The following is a 16,803-nucleotide window of genomic DNA, read 5'->3' as shown; positions in this document are numbered from 1 at the left end:
TTAATGGTCGTTTTTTAAAATAAATAAATAAATAAAATAAATTTACATTTAAAATAATGTGTTTAACAATTTATTACGCAATTTATTAAATAAAGCAAAAATAAAACGACGTAAAAATAATGCTAATAAAATAAAATAAAAATACATTTTACTTTTACACTTTATTTCAATTGTGTTTGCTTATTCGTTTATTGTTTTTTTAAACGCTTTAATTTTTACATTTTATTTTATGTTGAAAGTGTCACATTTACAAAAAAGGAATAAAACTACAAATAAGACAAACATACAATGAACATTAAATCATTTATTAAACAAAATAAAAATAAAATTTTAAATACATTTTAAAACGTACGGCAACGTCACGCGTGACGTCAGACGCGACCGCTTTGACCAAGGACGAGATATGGCAGCGCCCAGCAGGAAGGTGTTCGAGGTTTTCGTGTCAAAAATTCCCTGGACTGTCGCTTCGAGTGAGTTGGGAGTAAGAGTCAACGATAGAGTTGCTTGTCGGTAGAGCTTTAGTCCTACGATAAGTGGTTTATTGTGACTGGGAGTCTCTAAGTTCTCACTAATGCTCCGGCTTTAGCTTGTGTAGCTAACAGTGTCGCGGGGAGACCGCACAGTTAGCAGTTAGCTTAGCACAGTTAGCCTGTCAGCTTGACTCATGTTGTGGCTGAAATGCACACATTTCTGCAACTGTGTTTCTCTCATGCCGTTTCCAGAGGAGGTGAGGGAGTATTTCGGGCAGTTCGGCCATGTGAAGAAATGCCTCCTGCCTTTCGTGAGTAGTTCCACCATCCTTGCTTCACTGTGTGTGTTCATATTCTGCTTGATGCCTCCTGCTGCCTGAACTGAGCTGAACCACATCACTATCTCCTCTCTGATTAACACACACTGTGCAGTTTATCACAACAATGACTGTAATGACACTTTACACTACAATACTGAGTTAGTCATGTCTATAATATGTGCTGTTAGACTACCTCATACCACTCAGTGCCTGCTCTCTGTACATACAGCCAATCTGTGTCACATGCCATGTATATATGTAAATAGATGTACTTTTATACTTTTTATTTCTCTTGTACTTTAACTAATGTCTAGGTTTATTTCTATGTTGCCTTTTTCTGCATAGTTTATATAAGTTTATGTTTGATGATATGTCCATTAAGAACTATTTATCTATTCATACATCTATCCATTTATCTATCTATCTTTCTATCTATCTATCTATCTATCTATCTATCTATCTATGCACTGCTGATGCTGTCCCTCAGGACAAAGAGACTGGGTTTCATAGAGGCTTCTGCTGGATTGGCTTCTCTTCTGAGGAAGGTCTGCAGAATGCTCTTCAGAAGGATCCTCACCTTATTGAGGGAACCAAGGTGAGGAACTTCAGTCTGGCTTGAAGACCGTGCTGGGTTGCATAAGACATTTTAAAGGGGAATTTTACCCTTTTTGTTTTAAAATTTTACACTGAAGATGCAAGGAATAGAGGTCGTAAAGGTGGATGACTTCAAATATCTTGGGTCAACCATCCAGAGCAATGGACAGTGTAGAAAAGAGGTGAAGAAGAGGGTGCAGGCAGGATGGAGGACAGAAGTGCGTCCTGCTATGATGTATGGTTTGGAGACTGTGGCTCTGTCTAAAAGACAGGAGGCTGAGCTGCAGGTGGCGGAGATGAAGATGCTGAGATTTTTGTTGGGAGTGACAAGGATGGACAAGATTAGAAATGAGCAGATCAGAGGGACAGTGAAGGTGGAGCAGTTTGGAGATAAAGCCAGAGAGGCCAGGTTGAGATGGTTTGGACATGTGTTGAGGAGGAATAGTGGATGTATTGGGCAAAGAATGTTGGAGATGGAGCTGCCGGGTAGAAGGAGAAGAGGTAGACCTCAGAGAAGGTTTATGGATGTAGTGAAGGTGGACATGGAGATGGTTGGTGTAAAAGTAGAGGAGGCAGTGGATAGGGCAAGATGGAGGCAGATGATCCGCTGTGGCGACCCCTAAAGGGAGCAGCTGAAAGAAGAAGAAGTTTTAAAATTTGACATAGCACACATCATTCCGCTGGGTTGATAAGGTGGGCACCCTGCTGACTGTACGCCATGGCTCGTCCATCACTGGACCACCCAGATTATTGTCCTAGTAATAGTAAACTAAGACAATTATTGCAAACAATTGACTAGGCCTAATATGAAATGGTTGTATTAAAAATGTTGTACGAGACACTGTGCTAGTTTTGTTACAGCTGTACATCTGGCTTTATTTCTATCATTACTGTTAAAATTATTTATTAAAGTGATTTGTAAAAGCTAATAAAAGAAAGCAGTGGATGAAAAATAAGCAGATGAAAACTGACATTTTGTCTAATACTCTACTTAATCACCAGTGGGCTGCCTGGCAAATGCCAGTAGCAAAAAGCCAGTGGACCTCTAGCTTGCTGTCAGTGGGTCAACAGTGGCTTGCTATCCTCTTGTTATCTGGGTTCTACCACTGAACAAAGTCATTCAAATAGCGATTTTATCTGATATCCAGAATGACCAGTGAGCCTGCATGTCTTCTGACCACCAGCGTGTGTAATGATGATTGTAGTGAAATGGTAGCACATTTGAAAAAGAAAGTTTTTACATGATACTATTTATGCATAACCATTTCGTGTAGTAACTTGCAGTGAGGGAGCATCTAGAGTCATTAAAAGCTTTGGATGTCTGGTTCTTATCAGCACTACTGTGAGAAGTTCTGACAGTTCTGATTCAGTGAGTTTTTCTAGAGTGAAATGGTTTGCATCAGAGCACTGAGTGTATTTACATTTTAATGAATTATTTGTTTAGACATTATGGCAAATTAGCCGAATTGGCATTTAAATATCCTGTGTAGGTGGAAAGAAGCACTCACATCAGTATGAAATTAGATATGCACCATACCTCTTAATGAATGCTCCAGTATTTATTAAACTGTGTTGATGATGAATCTATATGCCATTCTTTTTATGATTGACTCCATTACGCACTTTTGGATTATGCAAATCCACGTATCTCAATTTTTGTCTTTTTTTTTTATTTATTTATTTTTATTATTTTTTATTATTTTATTATTATGTATTATTTATTTACATAGTAACGATTGTTTTTCAAGTAACTGAAGTGTAACTGTTAAGGAAGTAAGTTGGTTTATGCAGCCTTAAAACATGATTGTGTTTGGTTGTTAGTGTTAAATTATAATATGACATTACGTATTTTTTTGTATAATTATATATATTTTTTGCCCCCAAATGCAGCTCCAGGTACAAAGAAACAGAAAGCCATTCATGGGTAGAAGAGCAAATAAAGAAGAAGAAAGCTGAATCGCTTTAATGGCTGTGGAGATGATTTAATGTCTTTTTTTCGTATTGTTCAGTATTACTGTTCTGTAATATATGTCCAAACATTTGGTGATATGTGAAAGGAAAATCTGGTGTTCATCATAACTGTAAAATAAATGTGTTATTGACAAGTGTCTTGTACATTTTTTTGTGCATTGTATAAGTTACTTAGAATTAAATATATTCATTGAAGTGGAGGAGCTATTTGTACATATAACTGTAGATAGGATCTGGTTTATTTATTCTTGTTATATGCGTACACAGATAGATAGTTAGATAGATAGATAGATAGATAGATAGATTCTACAAATAGAAAAAATACAACAGTCTGTGATACCTATAACCTGAGATGAGAAATGCAGTGCAATAATGACTGTACAAAATACAGAAAAACAATAATGATTGTAAACCCTAGAGATGGTTGTGTGTGAAAATCCCAGTAGATCAGCAGTTTCTGAAATACTCAGACCAGCCCGTCTGGCACCAACAACCACGCCACGTTCAAAGTCCCTTAAATCCCCTTTCTTCCCCCGTTCTGATGCTCGGTCTGCACTTCAGCAAGTCGTCTTGACCACCTCTACATGCCTAAATGCATTGAGTTGCAGCCATGTGATTGGCTGATCAGCTATTTGTGTTAACAAGCAACTGAACAGGTGTATCTAATAAAGTAGCCGGTGAGTGTATATATATTCACGTTTTCAGTGAAGATACATTAATCACATTAGCTTTATAGTAACATGCATGGGTGTTTATACTAACGCAGACATGCTTTGAACTTTGCCTGCATTCTTCCATTGGCACTTGGGTTTTTGTAAGGGTGCTGTAGAGTGAGTGTGTTTGGGGGAGGCCCATGGGCTCCCACACAGTTTTCCCCCACAGTTTCTAGTTTAAATGAGGTAGTCTGTAGAACATGAACAGCTATTAATTTGAAAGGAAATTCCAGCATTTATTAAAAAGTACTGCATAGGTTAGATGTTAGGATGTGATCTTAATTTAGACTGGTTTGATGTGAAATGATTCATTTGTCATGAATTTTACAGACTGTTCAGCTTTAACTTTAACGCACATACTGATCTGATAATCGGCTCTTCAGTGGAAATCTGTTATTTTAGGGAAAATGAAAAAGTCTAGGACTGGGATTCAAGATTCAAGAGTTTTATTGTCACATGCACAGCAGAAGCAGGCACTTACACTGTACAGTGAAATTCTTACTTTGCTGTTCCTCCATTCACCAAATATAATCTTAATATAATCTTAGATGACAATACAAAGTAAGTAGACAATACAAGAATTACACTAAAAACAACAATAAAAAAGTAGTTTTATGTGCAAAGTTGAAAGAAATTACAGTTATGTGTGCATATGTGCAAGTATGTAGAGCGGCTGTTCATAAAGTGCATGTTGCAAGTAAAAGATGAAGCACTGGTCAGTAAAGGTGGGACAGTGTAGGCTATATGTAGAGCTATGAACCTTCAGGATCTTACGAAGAGTGTAAACATTGGCCTACGGCTACTTTCTGCTGAAGTTTAAAGCAGTGTTTTGATGCTCCAGTCCTGTCCTTCGCTTATACTGCACTTGTTTGTGCTGACCTGGTCTGACACACCTGATTTGTAAAAGATTGATTATTAGTTAATAATGTGAGCTGGGAACTGCACTCGATAATTACAAACAAATAATTAAAACCTAAATTACAGTTAAATTTATAGCTAATGACATAAGGAATAACAACAACAACAACAACAATAATAATAATAATAATAATAATACAGTACTTTTATGTACAATTCTTGATTTGAGACAACATTTTAAAGTGCTTCAACACAAGAAGAGAAGCAAAATATTACAGTTAAAACACTACAATTCATATAACAGCATAACTACAAACTATATAAGAAATGCTTCGTAAATCTATAAAAAGAAAAATCATAAAATAACCAGCTCGACGTTGCAGCCCATGTAGGATTCTACTTTAGCGTGCTCGCTTGAGAGGTAGCGGCAAAAACTACAAGGACCAGCATGCTGTGCGCTGAGCACAGGCGAGAGTTCAGAGATCACGAACCAAAGCCGGTGAGTGAATGACAGCGTGTGTGTAGAAGGTAAATAACGTAGCAAACGCGGCTAATACGGACTGAAATAAACATTTATATGGACCCAGTGAGGTTCCGTGAACTAAGACACATTCAGCAGTTAATCTGTTTTTCGGTACGAGCGCCTGCTGTGAAGCTGCTGGTGTAATTAACGGTGTGCAGTAGCTGCCTGTCACCGAGCTGAGCTCAGGATTAATCAGGATTTTTAATGTTCTGTGGAGCTTTTACAGCTGCAAAGAGTCTCTTATCCTCAGCAGACTGTGTCTGCTGTGTTTGGCTTATATCTCTAGAAATAAAATGCCTTGTCTTAGCTGCAACGTGGAGTTTTGTCGCTGTTAGTTTTGCTCTGAGCTCTCTGCTTGGGGGCATTTCACAAAGCAGGGTTTCTCAATTTAGCCAGATAATTTAAGCCCAACGTCAAGCCTCTCAGTACAGCTGAGGGACGTTCCTACTGGGCTGTCCTCATCTTTGGGCTCTCTGGCTAACAGAAATCCTGTTTGGTGAAATAGGTTACCCCCCTGGATGTTTTGAGACATGAACTTGTAAACAAACATGCTGTTTATTATTTCCAGTAAGACTAAAGGTTCAGCACAAGGCAAATAACTGTGTAGGGGAAAGAAACCCCCATTATTTAGCTATGAGCATTAAGCATTTGTGAATATTTATTGCATTTTTTGTAGCATTAACACACATCAGCGTTAACTCACTCATTTGATTGTGTTATTATTGTTGTTGTGTTTTTCATTGCTACACTAACAACAGTAATAATATACCAGTTTAATAGTTAAATGTTTAGTAATAGTACATTTTATCATTGCTGTTATTGTTCTTATTATTTATTGTTGTTGTGTTGTTGTTGTTATTTTGTATATCTCATACATTTTGTGTATTTGTTCCCTTCAGTGCCTCACATGGCTGGGCGACTGCTGAAAGTCTCATCTGTGGCTGCTGGAGTCTTTGCCTCATCTGGATTCTACCTGTACAACCAGAAAGTTGACCTCAATGACCTCAGCATCGTCAGATTTGGCAGGGCGGCCGCCACGGTAAAATAATTGTCACTATTATATTAGTCTTTGATCTTTCTAAACTGTTAATAATATTCCACTGTGTGAGCCTCAGAGGACCCCAAGGACAGCCAGATTACAGTTGGCTACATCATTTCTATTTGCAAGTGTTATACTGTGAAATGTTTTCATATGTTGTTTTTATTTTATTTTATTTTAATATATTTCTTTTTCAAAGTTGTCTTTTTTTTTTTTCAGACGGCTGTCATCAGTTATGACTACCTCACGGCATTCAGAGACGTTCAGTATGGGACAGAGAAATACTGGGCGCTCAGATCTGAGGTGAGTTTTGTGTTTTGTGTTTTTTGTTTTTTAATAAAAATGTACACACTCCTATGTAAATAAGTGCCAAAATATAGAGCTTTGAATGGTCTTAACAACAAATTATTTGTCAGTTAATTTGCAAGAGTTAAACATGTACATAAAGGAACATAGATGGGTGGGCCTTTCCTTTGATTTCTTTAAAAATTGAAGTTTTGTGGGTAAACTTGCAGACAACCTAGACGAAGAGTCAGTATTTTTCCACCCACTTTTTCCAGTAACACTAATGGTGGTGTGTTAGTTTATGTTGTGCTGGTCTGAGTGGATCAGACACCGCAGTGTTTTTAAACACCTCAGTGGCACTGCTGGACTGAGAATAGTCCACCTACCAAGAACATCCAGCCAGCAGCGTCCTGTGACCACTGGTGAAGGACTAGAGGATGAACACAAACTATCCAGCAGCAGATGATCTGTCTTCTCTGACTTCACATCTACAAGGTGGACTGATGAGGTAGGAGTGTCTAATAAAGTGGACAGTGAGTGGACACAGTGTTTAAAAACTCCAGCAGCACTGCTGTGTCTGATCCACTTAGACCAGCACAACACATACTAACACACCACCACCACATCAGTGTTACTGCAGTGCTGAGAATGATCCATCACCCAAATAGTACCTGCTCTGTGAGGGTCCATGGGGGTCCTGACCACTGAAGAACAGGGTAACAAAGTATCAGAGAAACAGATGGACTACAGTCTGTAACTGTAGAACTACAAAGTCCAGCTATACAGTAAGTGGAGCTGATAAAATGGACAGTGAGTGTAGAAACAAGGAGGTGGTCAGAATGTTACGCCTGATCGGTGTATATCGTCTTTTAGGTTATGTGGTCTTTTAGGCTTAACTCCTGACTTTAAGGCATTTAGAGGCTGTAGATGTCTGCATGTGCTTCCAAATGCAATATTTATTGTCATGGTATTGTAATTGGTTGGCCTTTGTGGGCTCAACACAGAAGAGAACATGCCAATAAGGAGCAATAAACAGTCCATAATTCACAGAAAATAATGAATCTAGCCTGAAGGAGTGGTATAAGTGATGGATCATGATTGCGCTGAGTGATTTAGAGATTCTGATTATTTACACATGACCAAAGAATCACTCATTAGTTCAATGTGCACCCATGAACTTGAACAGTTTAAACATGTCCCAGCATATACCATATCGCTGCTGTCTGAACAAAACCATGTATCTCCATTTTTGTTGTTTTTCAGTTTTTGACATAATTTGAAAATTCCCGTTGCCCTTTATGTTGTGTTGAAATTTCATGATCGGTGGACCAAAAGGAACGGCCCAGAATGACTTAATCCGGTTCCATTGACTTACATTAAAAGTAAAGAATGTTTTTTTCCTTCTCCTGTAAAGTTACCATTTTGGAGATGCAAGGTTTTCTTCCGGCAGCAGCGATAATACGCTTTAACATATTGTAGCGTCGCTGTCTAGTAAGACACAAGGGGGACCATGATTCCACCACAAGAAGTGCTCTTTATTAAACACCAGCTAAAAAGGCACATACACAGCGATGAACTCATGGGGGAGGTCTCCACCACCCACTGGCTTCACCCTGACTGTAGACCAGCCCCCAAAAACTAAACACACCATCAACCCACAACACAGAATAACACAAACAAGTCATATACACACCTTACAATAATAAACAACAACATTAACAGCAGCAAGGCCCTCTTCTGTTTTTGTCTGCACACTATGTCTGCATGTTTGCACTTTGTACTGTTTGTTCCTTGTTGCACCGTGTTGTTCCTGGAGGAACGTGATTTCACTCCACTGTGTACTTGTACATAGATGGAATGACAATAAAAGCCTCTTGAGTCTTGACTTCTGGAGGGCGCACCCTTCCCATTGTCCTCCTTCAGTGGCCATCAGTGTGGCCAAGCCTCACGCGCTATTGGCTGGTGCTGACCTCTGGAAGCTCTAGTCGCTACAGTAGTTTAGTGAGTGAGTTACATGGCTAAAGATACTATTTTAGACTTGAACAGGATGTCACACCCTGTGCTTCAAACAGTTTGAAGTCTGATTACTTCATATTTCCAAAAATGTCTGTGTCTGTTAATAATTCTCCATCCATGCTTGCTTGGCCCAAGTTGACGAAAACTGGGATTCCTATTTTCAGAGTGCAGAAATGCCAGAATTTGTTTAGTTATGTTTTCAAAAGATGGTATCAGTGATTTCACAGCTCAAATGTTGTGTTTGGATAATATTATTTGGATAATATTTCACGTTAATTGCAGAATTAAATGCTTATATGTCAATGGGCTTCTGGTGGTCTACACAATATCTTATGAGTTATTGTTTGTGTGCTTAGTTACCCTGGTTTTAAAGATGGTATTGATCAGTAACCTCACAACACAAGTCAAGTAGGTCATGTGAGAACATCAACATTGTGTTATACTAGATTCCTTCAGTTTTGTGTAACTGTATTTCTTCCTGGAGGCTAGTAGAGAATTTGTTTGAGTAGTTTGAGCCAAGTTCTTTGAGATGGTCATTTTATAGCTTATTTTAAAAAACAGCCAGTATCAGCTGATATTTAGGGTGTCCATGTCGGTATCTGTAGAGTAGATTTGATATCTTGTCATCTTTACTGCTTTTGTGTTTTAGTTGTTGCTGAGCTCCTGCTGCCGTACACAGGTAGTCAGACTGGGTGCTGTAGGTGCAGGTTTGGTTGGCCAGTTGGGGTGCAAATGTCTTGGGGTTGGAGGAGGTTATACAGAAGCTCATCCAGTGATAGGACAAGTTTGTGATGTAGCTCTACGCTGATCCTGTATCTGATTTTGCTGCTTTATACAACTTTATTGCAACTCTTGCTGACTTTAGAGCATAAACATAGTGATCTTATCAACGGATTTGCCTAAAAGCTGTGAAACTTCGAGTTTTGAAGGTGACGTGCAGACTATAGAGGACGTGTCAAGCCCCAGAACACTGCACACTTCAACACAGTACCTTATTAAACACACCTGATTCAGCTCATCGACTAGTTGGCAAGGCCTTCATTAGCTGAATTCTGAGTGTTAGATGAGAGTAAACGCTATTCTCTGTGGCTCTTTTGCCTGGAATCATGGTCACCATTTTGACACGCCCACTATAGAGCCTTCATTACAGCTGTGGAACCAAAAGTTGCAGGTTTTGAAGCCGTTTGCTGTTTTTGCTGTTTACACCATAATATTCTTTAACAGTGCAATCAGAAACTGTCATATATTGGCTTGGGGTGGCACGGTGGCGCAGTGGGTAACAGAGAGGAGGGCCTGGGTTCAATTCCCCGGCCGGGTGACCACGGTTCTCCCCGTGTCTGCGTGGGTTTCCTCCGGGTTCTCCAGTTTCTCCCACAGTCCAAAGACGTGCAGTCAGACCAATTGGACATGCTAAATTGCCCCTAGGTGTGTGTGTGTGTGTGTTGGTGTGTGTGATTGTGTATGTCTGTCTGCCTGCCCTGCAATGGACTGGCGACCTGTCCAGGGTGTATCCTGGAATAGGCTCCGGCACCCCCCGCGACCCTGACGGAGAAGCGGAAAATGTGTGTGTGTGTGTGTGTGTGTGTGTGTGGTTTCTTTTCAAGGCATGTGAGTTACATGTTGGTTATGTAAAGACAGCAGATTTAAAACATCCACATGTGACTTTAATTTGTCTCATGCATCTCATATACAGGCCTGTTGAAGTCATTACACGGTTGCCTGCAGTTATTTGAGCTGATCGCAATTATTTTCCGCAGTTGTTAGCGTTCACATTCATATGGTTACATGTCAATTAACACCATTTAAATTGGGTATTTTTATCCTTTGGAGTGAGGCGAATTCTGGAAAATGAAAGAAGGCAGAAAAGGCATATTTAATGTGACGCAGCATAAGTCAAGCTATGCTGGCAGCTTTAGAGGGCAGCAGTGAGTAATGTTTGTTTATTTGAGCTTGAGCTGTTACTGTGGTTAGGAGCCAGGAAGGGAGATAGCTAACCAGCCAATTTGGCCACTTTAGACTTGAACGTTTAGTCACACACAGCAAATAAAACTGTTCGAAAGATTGTTCAATTGTTATTATTTGTATGGCAATTAATCATCACCTGAAATTTTATTAATATGACAGGCCTCATCATGTAACATTTTATATCACTTTTTCTGCTTAAATGATACATATCGTAATAAGATTTTTAAATTTTTTCTGAACATTTTTGAATGCCATTGTTATCATTGCATGCATGCAATTTAATCACTACATAATTAGCACTAATTGATGTTAGAAATACATATATTTTGAAATGCAATACTGACTTCCAAATTAGTTTTTTTTTTTTAAATGAATAACTGCTCTGCGGATCATCAAAACAGGAATAAGGCAATTATCTTTGCAATGGCTTAAACATTCTCTCTGTCCAATTCCCTCTCTCTCTCGCACGCTCTCTCGTTCGCCCTCAGATTCAAACACACACTCATTTCATGCTCATTTGTGGTGGAACAGCATTAAGAAGCATAAAACCTAAAAACCTGTAGCTGTTATTTTGCTTTCTAGCAGTGCCCCCACTCAGCCACCTTTAATGCATGTAAAACATGCAGACGTGCATCTTCACAGCAGCATTGATCAGTAATAACTGTGCCAAATCTTAATCGGCATGTCGATGAATCTGACCTCCCAAACCAGTGCATGGAATTCAAAACATTCCCGAGTGGAAGCTGGCTAATAGCACACACAATAACTGTAAATGCCAAGTAATATTCCCCTTGCCATTTTCACCCTGGTGTAAAAAGGCTGTTTGAGTTGTTCCATGCAGGTACAGTGGAGCGGCCAGTGCAGGGAAAGGTCAGTGTCTCTCTCCTGGCGGCTCTCGCTGGAGGCAGCCGCTGAACCCTGAAGAGTGACGATAGGCTGGCTGTTCTCTCCAGCAGGCCTGAGTGTGGCTGATGGGACGCTGCTCGCTGTCCCCCGGGGCCTGCTGTCAAGCCTCACTACACACACTGATTAGAATTAATGCAGCTCTCCTGCTTTAATACAGAGAAGAGATTTGCCTCGTAATTATTATAAAGTCATGGAGGTGATCCAGTTCTCTTGGTAGTATGAGGGTGTTTCAGATCATTATTAGTTTTTTCACTGTTTTTTTTTTTTTCCTCCCCCTTCAAGCCTGGACAAATAAACAGATACATTATCACAGAATGATGCCCTGATAGAAATGGGTCACTTTCTAATTGTTGAAGGACGCAGTGACATCACTGATCACTCTGCTCATCCAAACACATACAGCGCATATATTCAATAAGAAGCTATACAATGATATTCAACACAGACAGTGAGTGCGTTTACATGTACCATTTAATCTGATAACTGCTGAAAATCAGATTTTGTCAGTAATCCGATCAACGTGTTCATATGCACTTGAGTAATCAGAAAATGAAGAAACTTCAGGTTTACAAGAGTCAGGCAGACTTCTGCTATGCAACGAGCCATTAATCTCACAGAAGACGAGACGTGAACTAAATGTAAAACTCAAACTTTGTGCTGCAGCCTTTTTTTTTTAAAAAACATAAAATCACTTTACCTGAAAATATGAACATATATCATCTAGAAGATGAAGAATATTTAAATCCTTCGATTCGTCAAGCATATGCGCTAAATTTCCAAAAGTATTCACTCACCCATCCAAATCATTGAGTTCAGGTGTTCCAGTCACTTCCATGGCCACAGGTGTATAAAGCCGAGCCCCTAGGCCTGCAGACTGTTTCTACAGACATTAGTGAAAGAATGGGTCGCTCTCAGGAGCTCAGTGAATTCCAGTGTGGTACCGTGATCGGACGCCACCTGTGCAGCAAGTCCAGTCGTGAAATTTCCTCACTACTAAATATTCCACAGTCAACTGTCAGTGGGATTATAACACAGTGGAAGAGATTGGGAACGACAGCAACTCAGCCACAAAGTGGAAGACCACGTAAAATGACAGAGCGGGGTCAGCGGATGCTGAACTTTCTGCAGAGTCAATTGCTATAGACCTTTAAACTGCACATGGCCTTCAGATTAGCTCAAGAACAGAGTAGAGAGCTTCATGGAATACGTTTCCAAGGCCGGTTAGCTGCATCCAAACCTTACATCACCAAGCGCAATGCAAAGCGTCGAATGCAGTTATTATGGTGTGGGGTTGTTTTTCAGGAGTTGGGCTCGGCCTCTTAGTTCCAGTGAAAGAAAGTCTTAATGCTTCAGCACCAAGAGATTTTAGACAATTTCATGCTCCCAACTTTGTGGGAACAGTTTGGGGATGGCCCCTTCCTGTTCCAACATGACTGAGCACCAGTGCACAAAGCAGGTCCATAAAGACGTAGATGGGCGAGTTTGGTGTGGAAGAACTTGTCCTGACCTCATCCTGACAGAACACCTTTGGAATGAATTAGAGTGGAGACTGTGAGCCAGGCCTTCTCGTCCAACATCAATGTCTCACCTTACAAATGTGCTTCTGGAAGAACGGTCAGAAATTCCCATAAACACACTCCTAAGCCTTGTGGAAAGCCTTCCCAGAAGAGTTGAAGCTGTTATAGCTGCAAAGGGTGGGCCGACATCATATTAAACCCTATGGATTAAGAACGAGATGTCACTCAATTTCATACTTTTGGCAATATAGTGTATTTGATTTCAGCGTGTCACGGCAACAATGCTTGCTTATTTCCGGAACTGCGGTTTTCACAGTCTGAGGAATCTGAAAGAAATCCGAGTATGAGTTTACACGCGCTGAGAAATCTGATTGCTGGGCTAAAATCCAGCTCTCTTTATCAGATTTCTTAATTGAATTTCTAGGCCTTACTCTGATCTAAGAAACGACGGTATGCTGTTTACGTGACCACTTGAATAATCAGATAACTACAGAAATATGGTTATGATTGAATCACTGAGTGCATGTAAACACACTTAGTGTTATAACCATGGAAACTTTGTAATATTTCATGCTTATTTAACATCTGTACAGCTGTTTTAGTTTGTTATTTGTCTGAGCATCTTCAAAACTCATAGAAAATGTTGCAATGCTGTCTTTTCCCACTCACTGTGCCCTTTGGAGTACCAAGGGTCTGTCACATATTCCAAATAAGAAAAAAAGTCTTGGGGAAGCCAAAAACATGATGCCCAATAAGACAAACGAAAATGAAAGAAGACATTCTGAACACTACATATGTAGTTATGTGCAAAAGTTTAGGCGCCCTTGGCCAAATGCATGCATATATATATATATATATATATATATATATATATATATATACACGCGTTAGTTCATCTTTATAAGTTCAACGTCAGTCCTCAGGTCTGGTCTCGGTCACAGTAATTTCTCAAGGGTGCACGAACTGCCAAATTGTCCTGTGGCTTCAGGCGCAGACCAGTTACGGATAATTGTCTTTTGAGTGTTGGCTTGTTAAAAAAGAATTACTTTCTTATTGATGGTAGACACAGTGACATCACTGATCATATAAAAACCATCACAAAGACAATCTTTTTTTCCCCCCCCACTGACTTTTGAGCATTAGGGAAGAATGTATAGGTTATTGCCAGTCAAGATGCCCTATTAGACATGAAGCACTTTCTGTTTGGTGAAGGACGGATCACTGATCACTCCATGAATAAACATTTAGAGTTCTGCTGAAGATGGAGCTTTATTTGGTTTTCCCCTCATGTTTCCATGTGAGCATTAAGCATGGACAAGTAAACACATTCATCATTGCTGTTCCAGTGACGCTGATTCATGTTAGACATGATTCACTTTGTAAATGTTGAAGGACACGTTGAGATCATATGGCCTGAGAACATTGACGATAAACACTTGATGCGTTGCTAATTAGTAATTGGTCAAATGACTGGTTTTGATTTGTCGGCTCATGTGGAGAGAGTGGTCTGGCTCGCTTTCAGAAGGACATGCATGTCTCAGTGCACCATGAGAAGTGCGTAGGAGAGCGTGGGGCAGCTCCCAGCTGTTGTGCCGCTCTAATGGCCAATGCGTGCGGCTGCTCTTGTAATGAGGGGCGTTCCACGCAGTTAGCTATCTCGTGGCTCTCTGAAGACCCGGCCAGATGCTCTTTGTGCCTCTGAAAAGGCTTTCTCATAGACCATTAAATCACCGTTCACGCTTGTATTGTGTTGATCAGATGATGCAAGGTAGATTGAAGAGCCAGTCTCGCTTTCGCACTGACCTCCTGTGACTCGTTTTGTCAAGCCTTGCTTGTGTGGTGTGAGGCTTTTAGAGGCTGCCATTTATGGGTTTCATCAAGAGTTTGGAACATTTTAGGTTGGAAGTCGTCACCACTCAAGATATTATGGTTTCCTTAAACAGTTTCTGTGTTGTACTTGTATAATAAGCTTGTATAATGTTGCTTCAGGGCAACAAACCCATTTTCTTCATTTTAAAATGGCTTCATGCATTTTCTTTCTAGAAAATAAAAAGGTTAATAATAATGATTCTGTAGCTCTTGCTGTTTAGACCATATTGATGCTTCTCTTGTCAGTTGTGAGCTGGACTGGCAGGTGTTTATCTGGCAAAGTCTCTAAAAACTGATCGTATCCTTGATCGCTGTTCCTCAGTAAGATCCTCTGTTGTTCTATAACCCCGGCCTGCTAGCTGGATGAACTGTTAGGAGAAACTATTTTTACTGTGGTGTCACTACAGCCTGTGTAGCTGTGGAACAGAGCTCATCAACTGTGTGAGCGCCACAGTGGAGATTACGCTTGTTATCTCTTTTAGAACAGCCACTGGGGAATAACACGACACTTTCGTTTGATGGTAGACGCACCTCGAAAAGCTCTCACCTGACTAGTGTTTCTCTCTCTTTTTTTTCAGAATATGTGATTGTGTAAAATCTTGCTGGTTTTAACCCTATTATTATTTACCAATGCATATTAGATGCTAATAAATATAGAGCAGTGGATCCCTCCAGGATTTAGGAAATCTGGAATTGGCTAGCGAAATTTTGAGATTTGTGGAAATGGTTGACATCAGAGTAAAATCAGGGAAGATCTTCACATATGAAACATTAAAATGGATAAAATTAACCATGTATTCGTAAAACAGTTGATGTTGAGGTGTTTAAATGCTCATATCAGTCTTATGCTGCATGTATTTGTGCATTCACAATACAGTTGAAAGTTGTTAAATAGCGTTTTCATCATGATTGATTGGTTTGTTCATTTAAATTTAACCCTCGTGTGGTGTTGGGGTCTGTGGGACCCATTTTCAAAGTTTACTAAAAGAAAAATAATGACCTTTATTGTTATATCAGCCTCAGATTCCTTGGTCTTTGCTCATTTTCTGTGAAGAACATATAAAATAAATGCTGAACACCTCCTACACATTTACATTACACATGTGGGAAATAAGTGTGGAGGTGCTGTGTCCTTCACTTTGTTCTAATCCTAAGCGGCCTGCTGTTTGTGTGTGTGTGTGTGTGTGTGTGTTTGTGTGTGTGTGTGTGTGTGTGTGTGTGTGTGTGAGAGGGTGGACAACATGGATAGGCTGCTGACTGGCTACAGCTGCTAAAGGAGCGCCCTACTCTGGCCACTTATGATGTTTTAAACATCTGGAATTTTTACAGAAATTGTTATGGCTATATTGATTTTTTTTTTAAAAAAGCAATAATGTCTGTGTATTAGACCACTGAGTAACAACAACATCAGCACCACACAGGGTTAAATGATCAGCTCCGTATTTGGCCAAAATATTTATTTAAAATAATTTTTTCCCTCGATCCATGTGCTAAAATCAAGTGTGCTGCTTTGCTGTTGTTTTATGGCTCATCTACTGATATTAGCAGCGGCTTGTGCTGCAGGAGTGGTGTAAGTGTCTATCAAGGGTGAAGTGTTAGACATGCAGCTGATGTGCTGTTAGAAGAGAAAAGCTTGGTCTGAATTTCCTCATTTGGTGTGGACCGTCCACAAAAAAACTGCTGCTAAAAAACTAGTTCAGCAAACTGTTTAATTTAGCGAAGTGACCACCATTGGCTGAATGTATGAGTCGTCGTCA

The 16,803-nt window shown here is 39.8% G+C and overlaps 2 protein-coding genes across 4 annotated transcripts in view; both read left to right on the top strand.

Moving 5' to 3' along the window:
* The first annotated feature begins 380 nt into the window (after window positions 1–380).
* Window positions 381–3,499, top strand: LOC108444415 (SRA stem-loop interacting RNA binding protein). The gene is made up of 4 exons (XM_017725591.2): window positions 381–470; window positions 723–781; window positions 1,278–1,385; window positions 3,275–3,499. Exons 1-4 carry the CDS (start codon window positions 404–406, stop codon window positions 3,338–3,340), a joined length of 300 nt encoding a protein of 99 aa, XP_017581080.1. The 5' UTR covers window positions 381–403; the 3' UTR covers window positions 3,341–3,499.
* Window positions 3,500–5,371: 1,872 nt separating this feature from the next.
* adck1 (aarF domain containing kinase 1) overlaps window positions 5,372–16,803 on the top strand; it is a 232,113-nt gene continuing 220,681 nt past the window's right edge. Inside the window, exons 1-3 of one of the 3 annotated variants that reach the window (XM_037542298.1) lie at window positions 5,372–5,425; window positions 6,349–6,488; window positions 6,708–6,791. In XM_037542298.1, coding sequence (XP_037398195.1) covers window positions 6,357–6,488; window positions 6,708–6,791 — 216 coding nt within the window. In that variant the 5' untranslated portion in view covers window positions 5,372–5,425; window positions 6,349–6,356. Of the gene's footprint in view, window positions 5,455–5,481; window positions 5,561–6,348; window positions 6,489–6,707; window positions 6,792–16,803 lie in introns of those variants that run through there. The other 2 variants (XM_037542299.1, XM_037542300.1) reach the window with 2 other exon arrangements.

Source organism: Pygocentrus nattereri, chromosome 10, assembly GCF_015220715.1.
Source record: "Pygocentrus nattereri isolate fPygNat1 chromosome 10, fPygNat1.pri, whole genome shotgun sequence".
Classification (NCBI taxonomy): Eukaryota; Metazoa; Chordata; class Actinopteri; order Characiformes; family Serrasalmidae; genus Pygocentrus; species Pygocentrus nattereri.
This window is presented reverse-complemented; position numbering and strand designations above follow the sequence as displayed.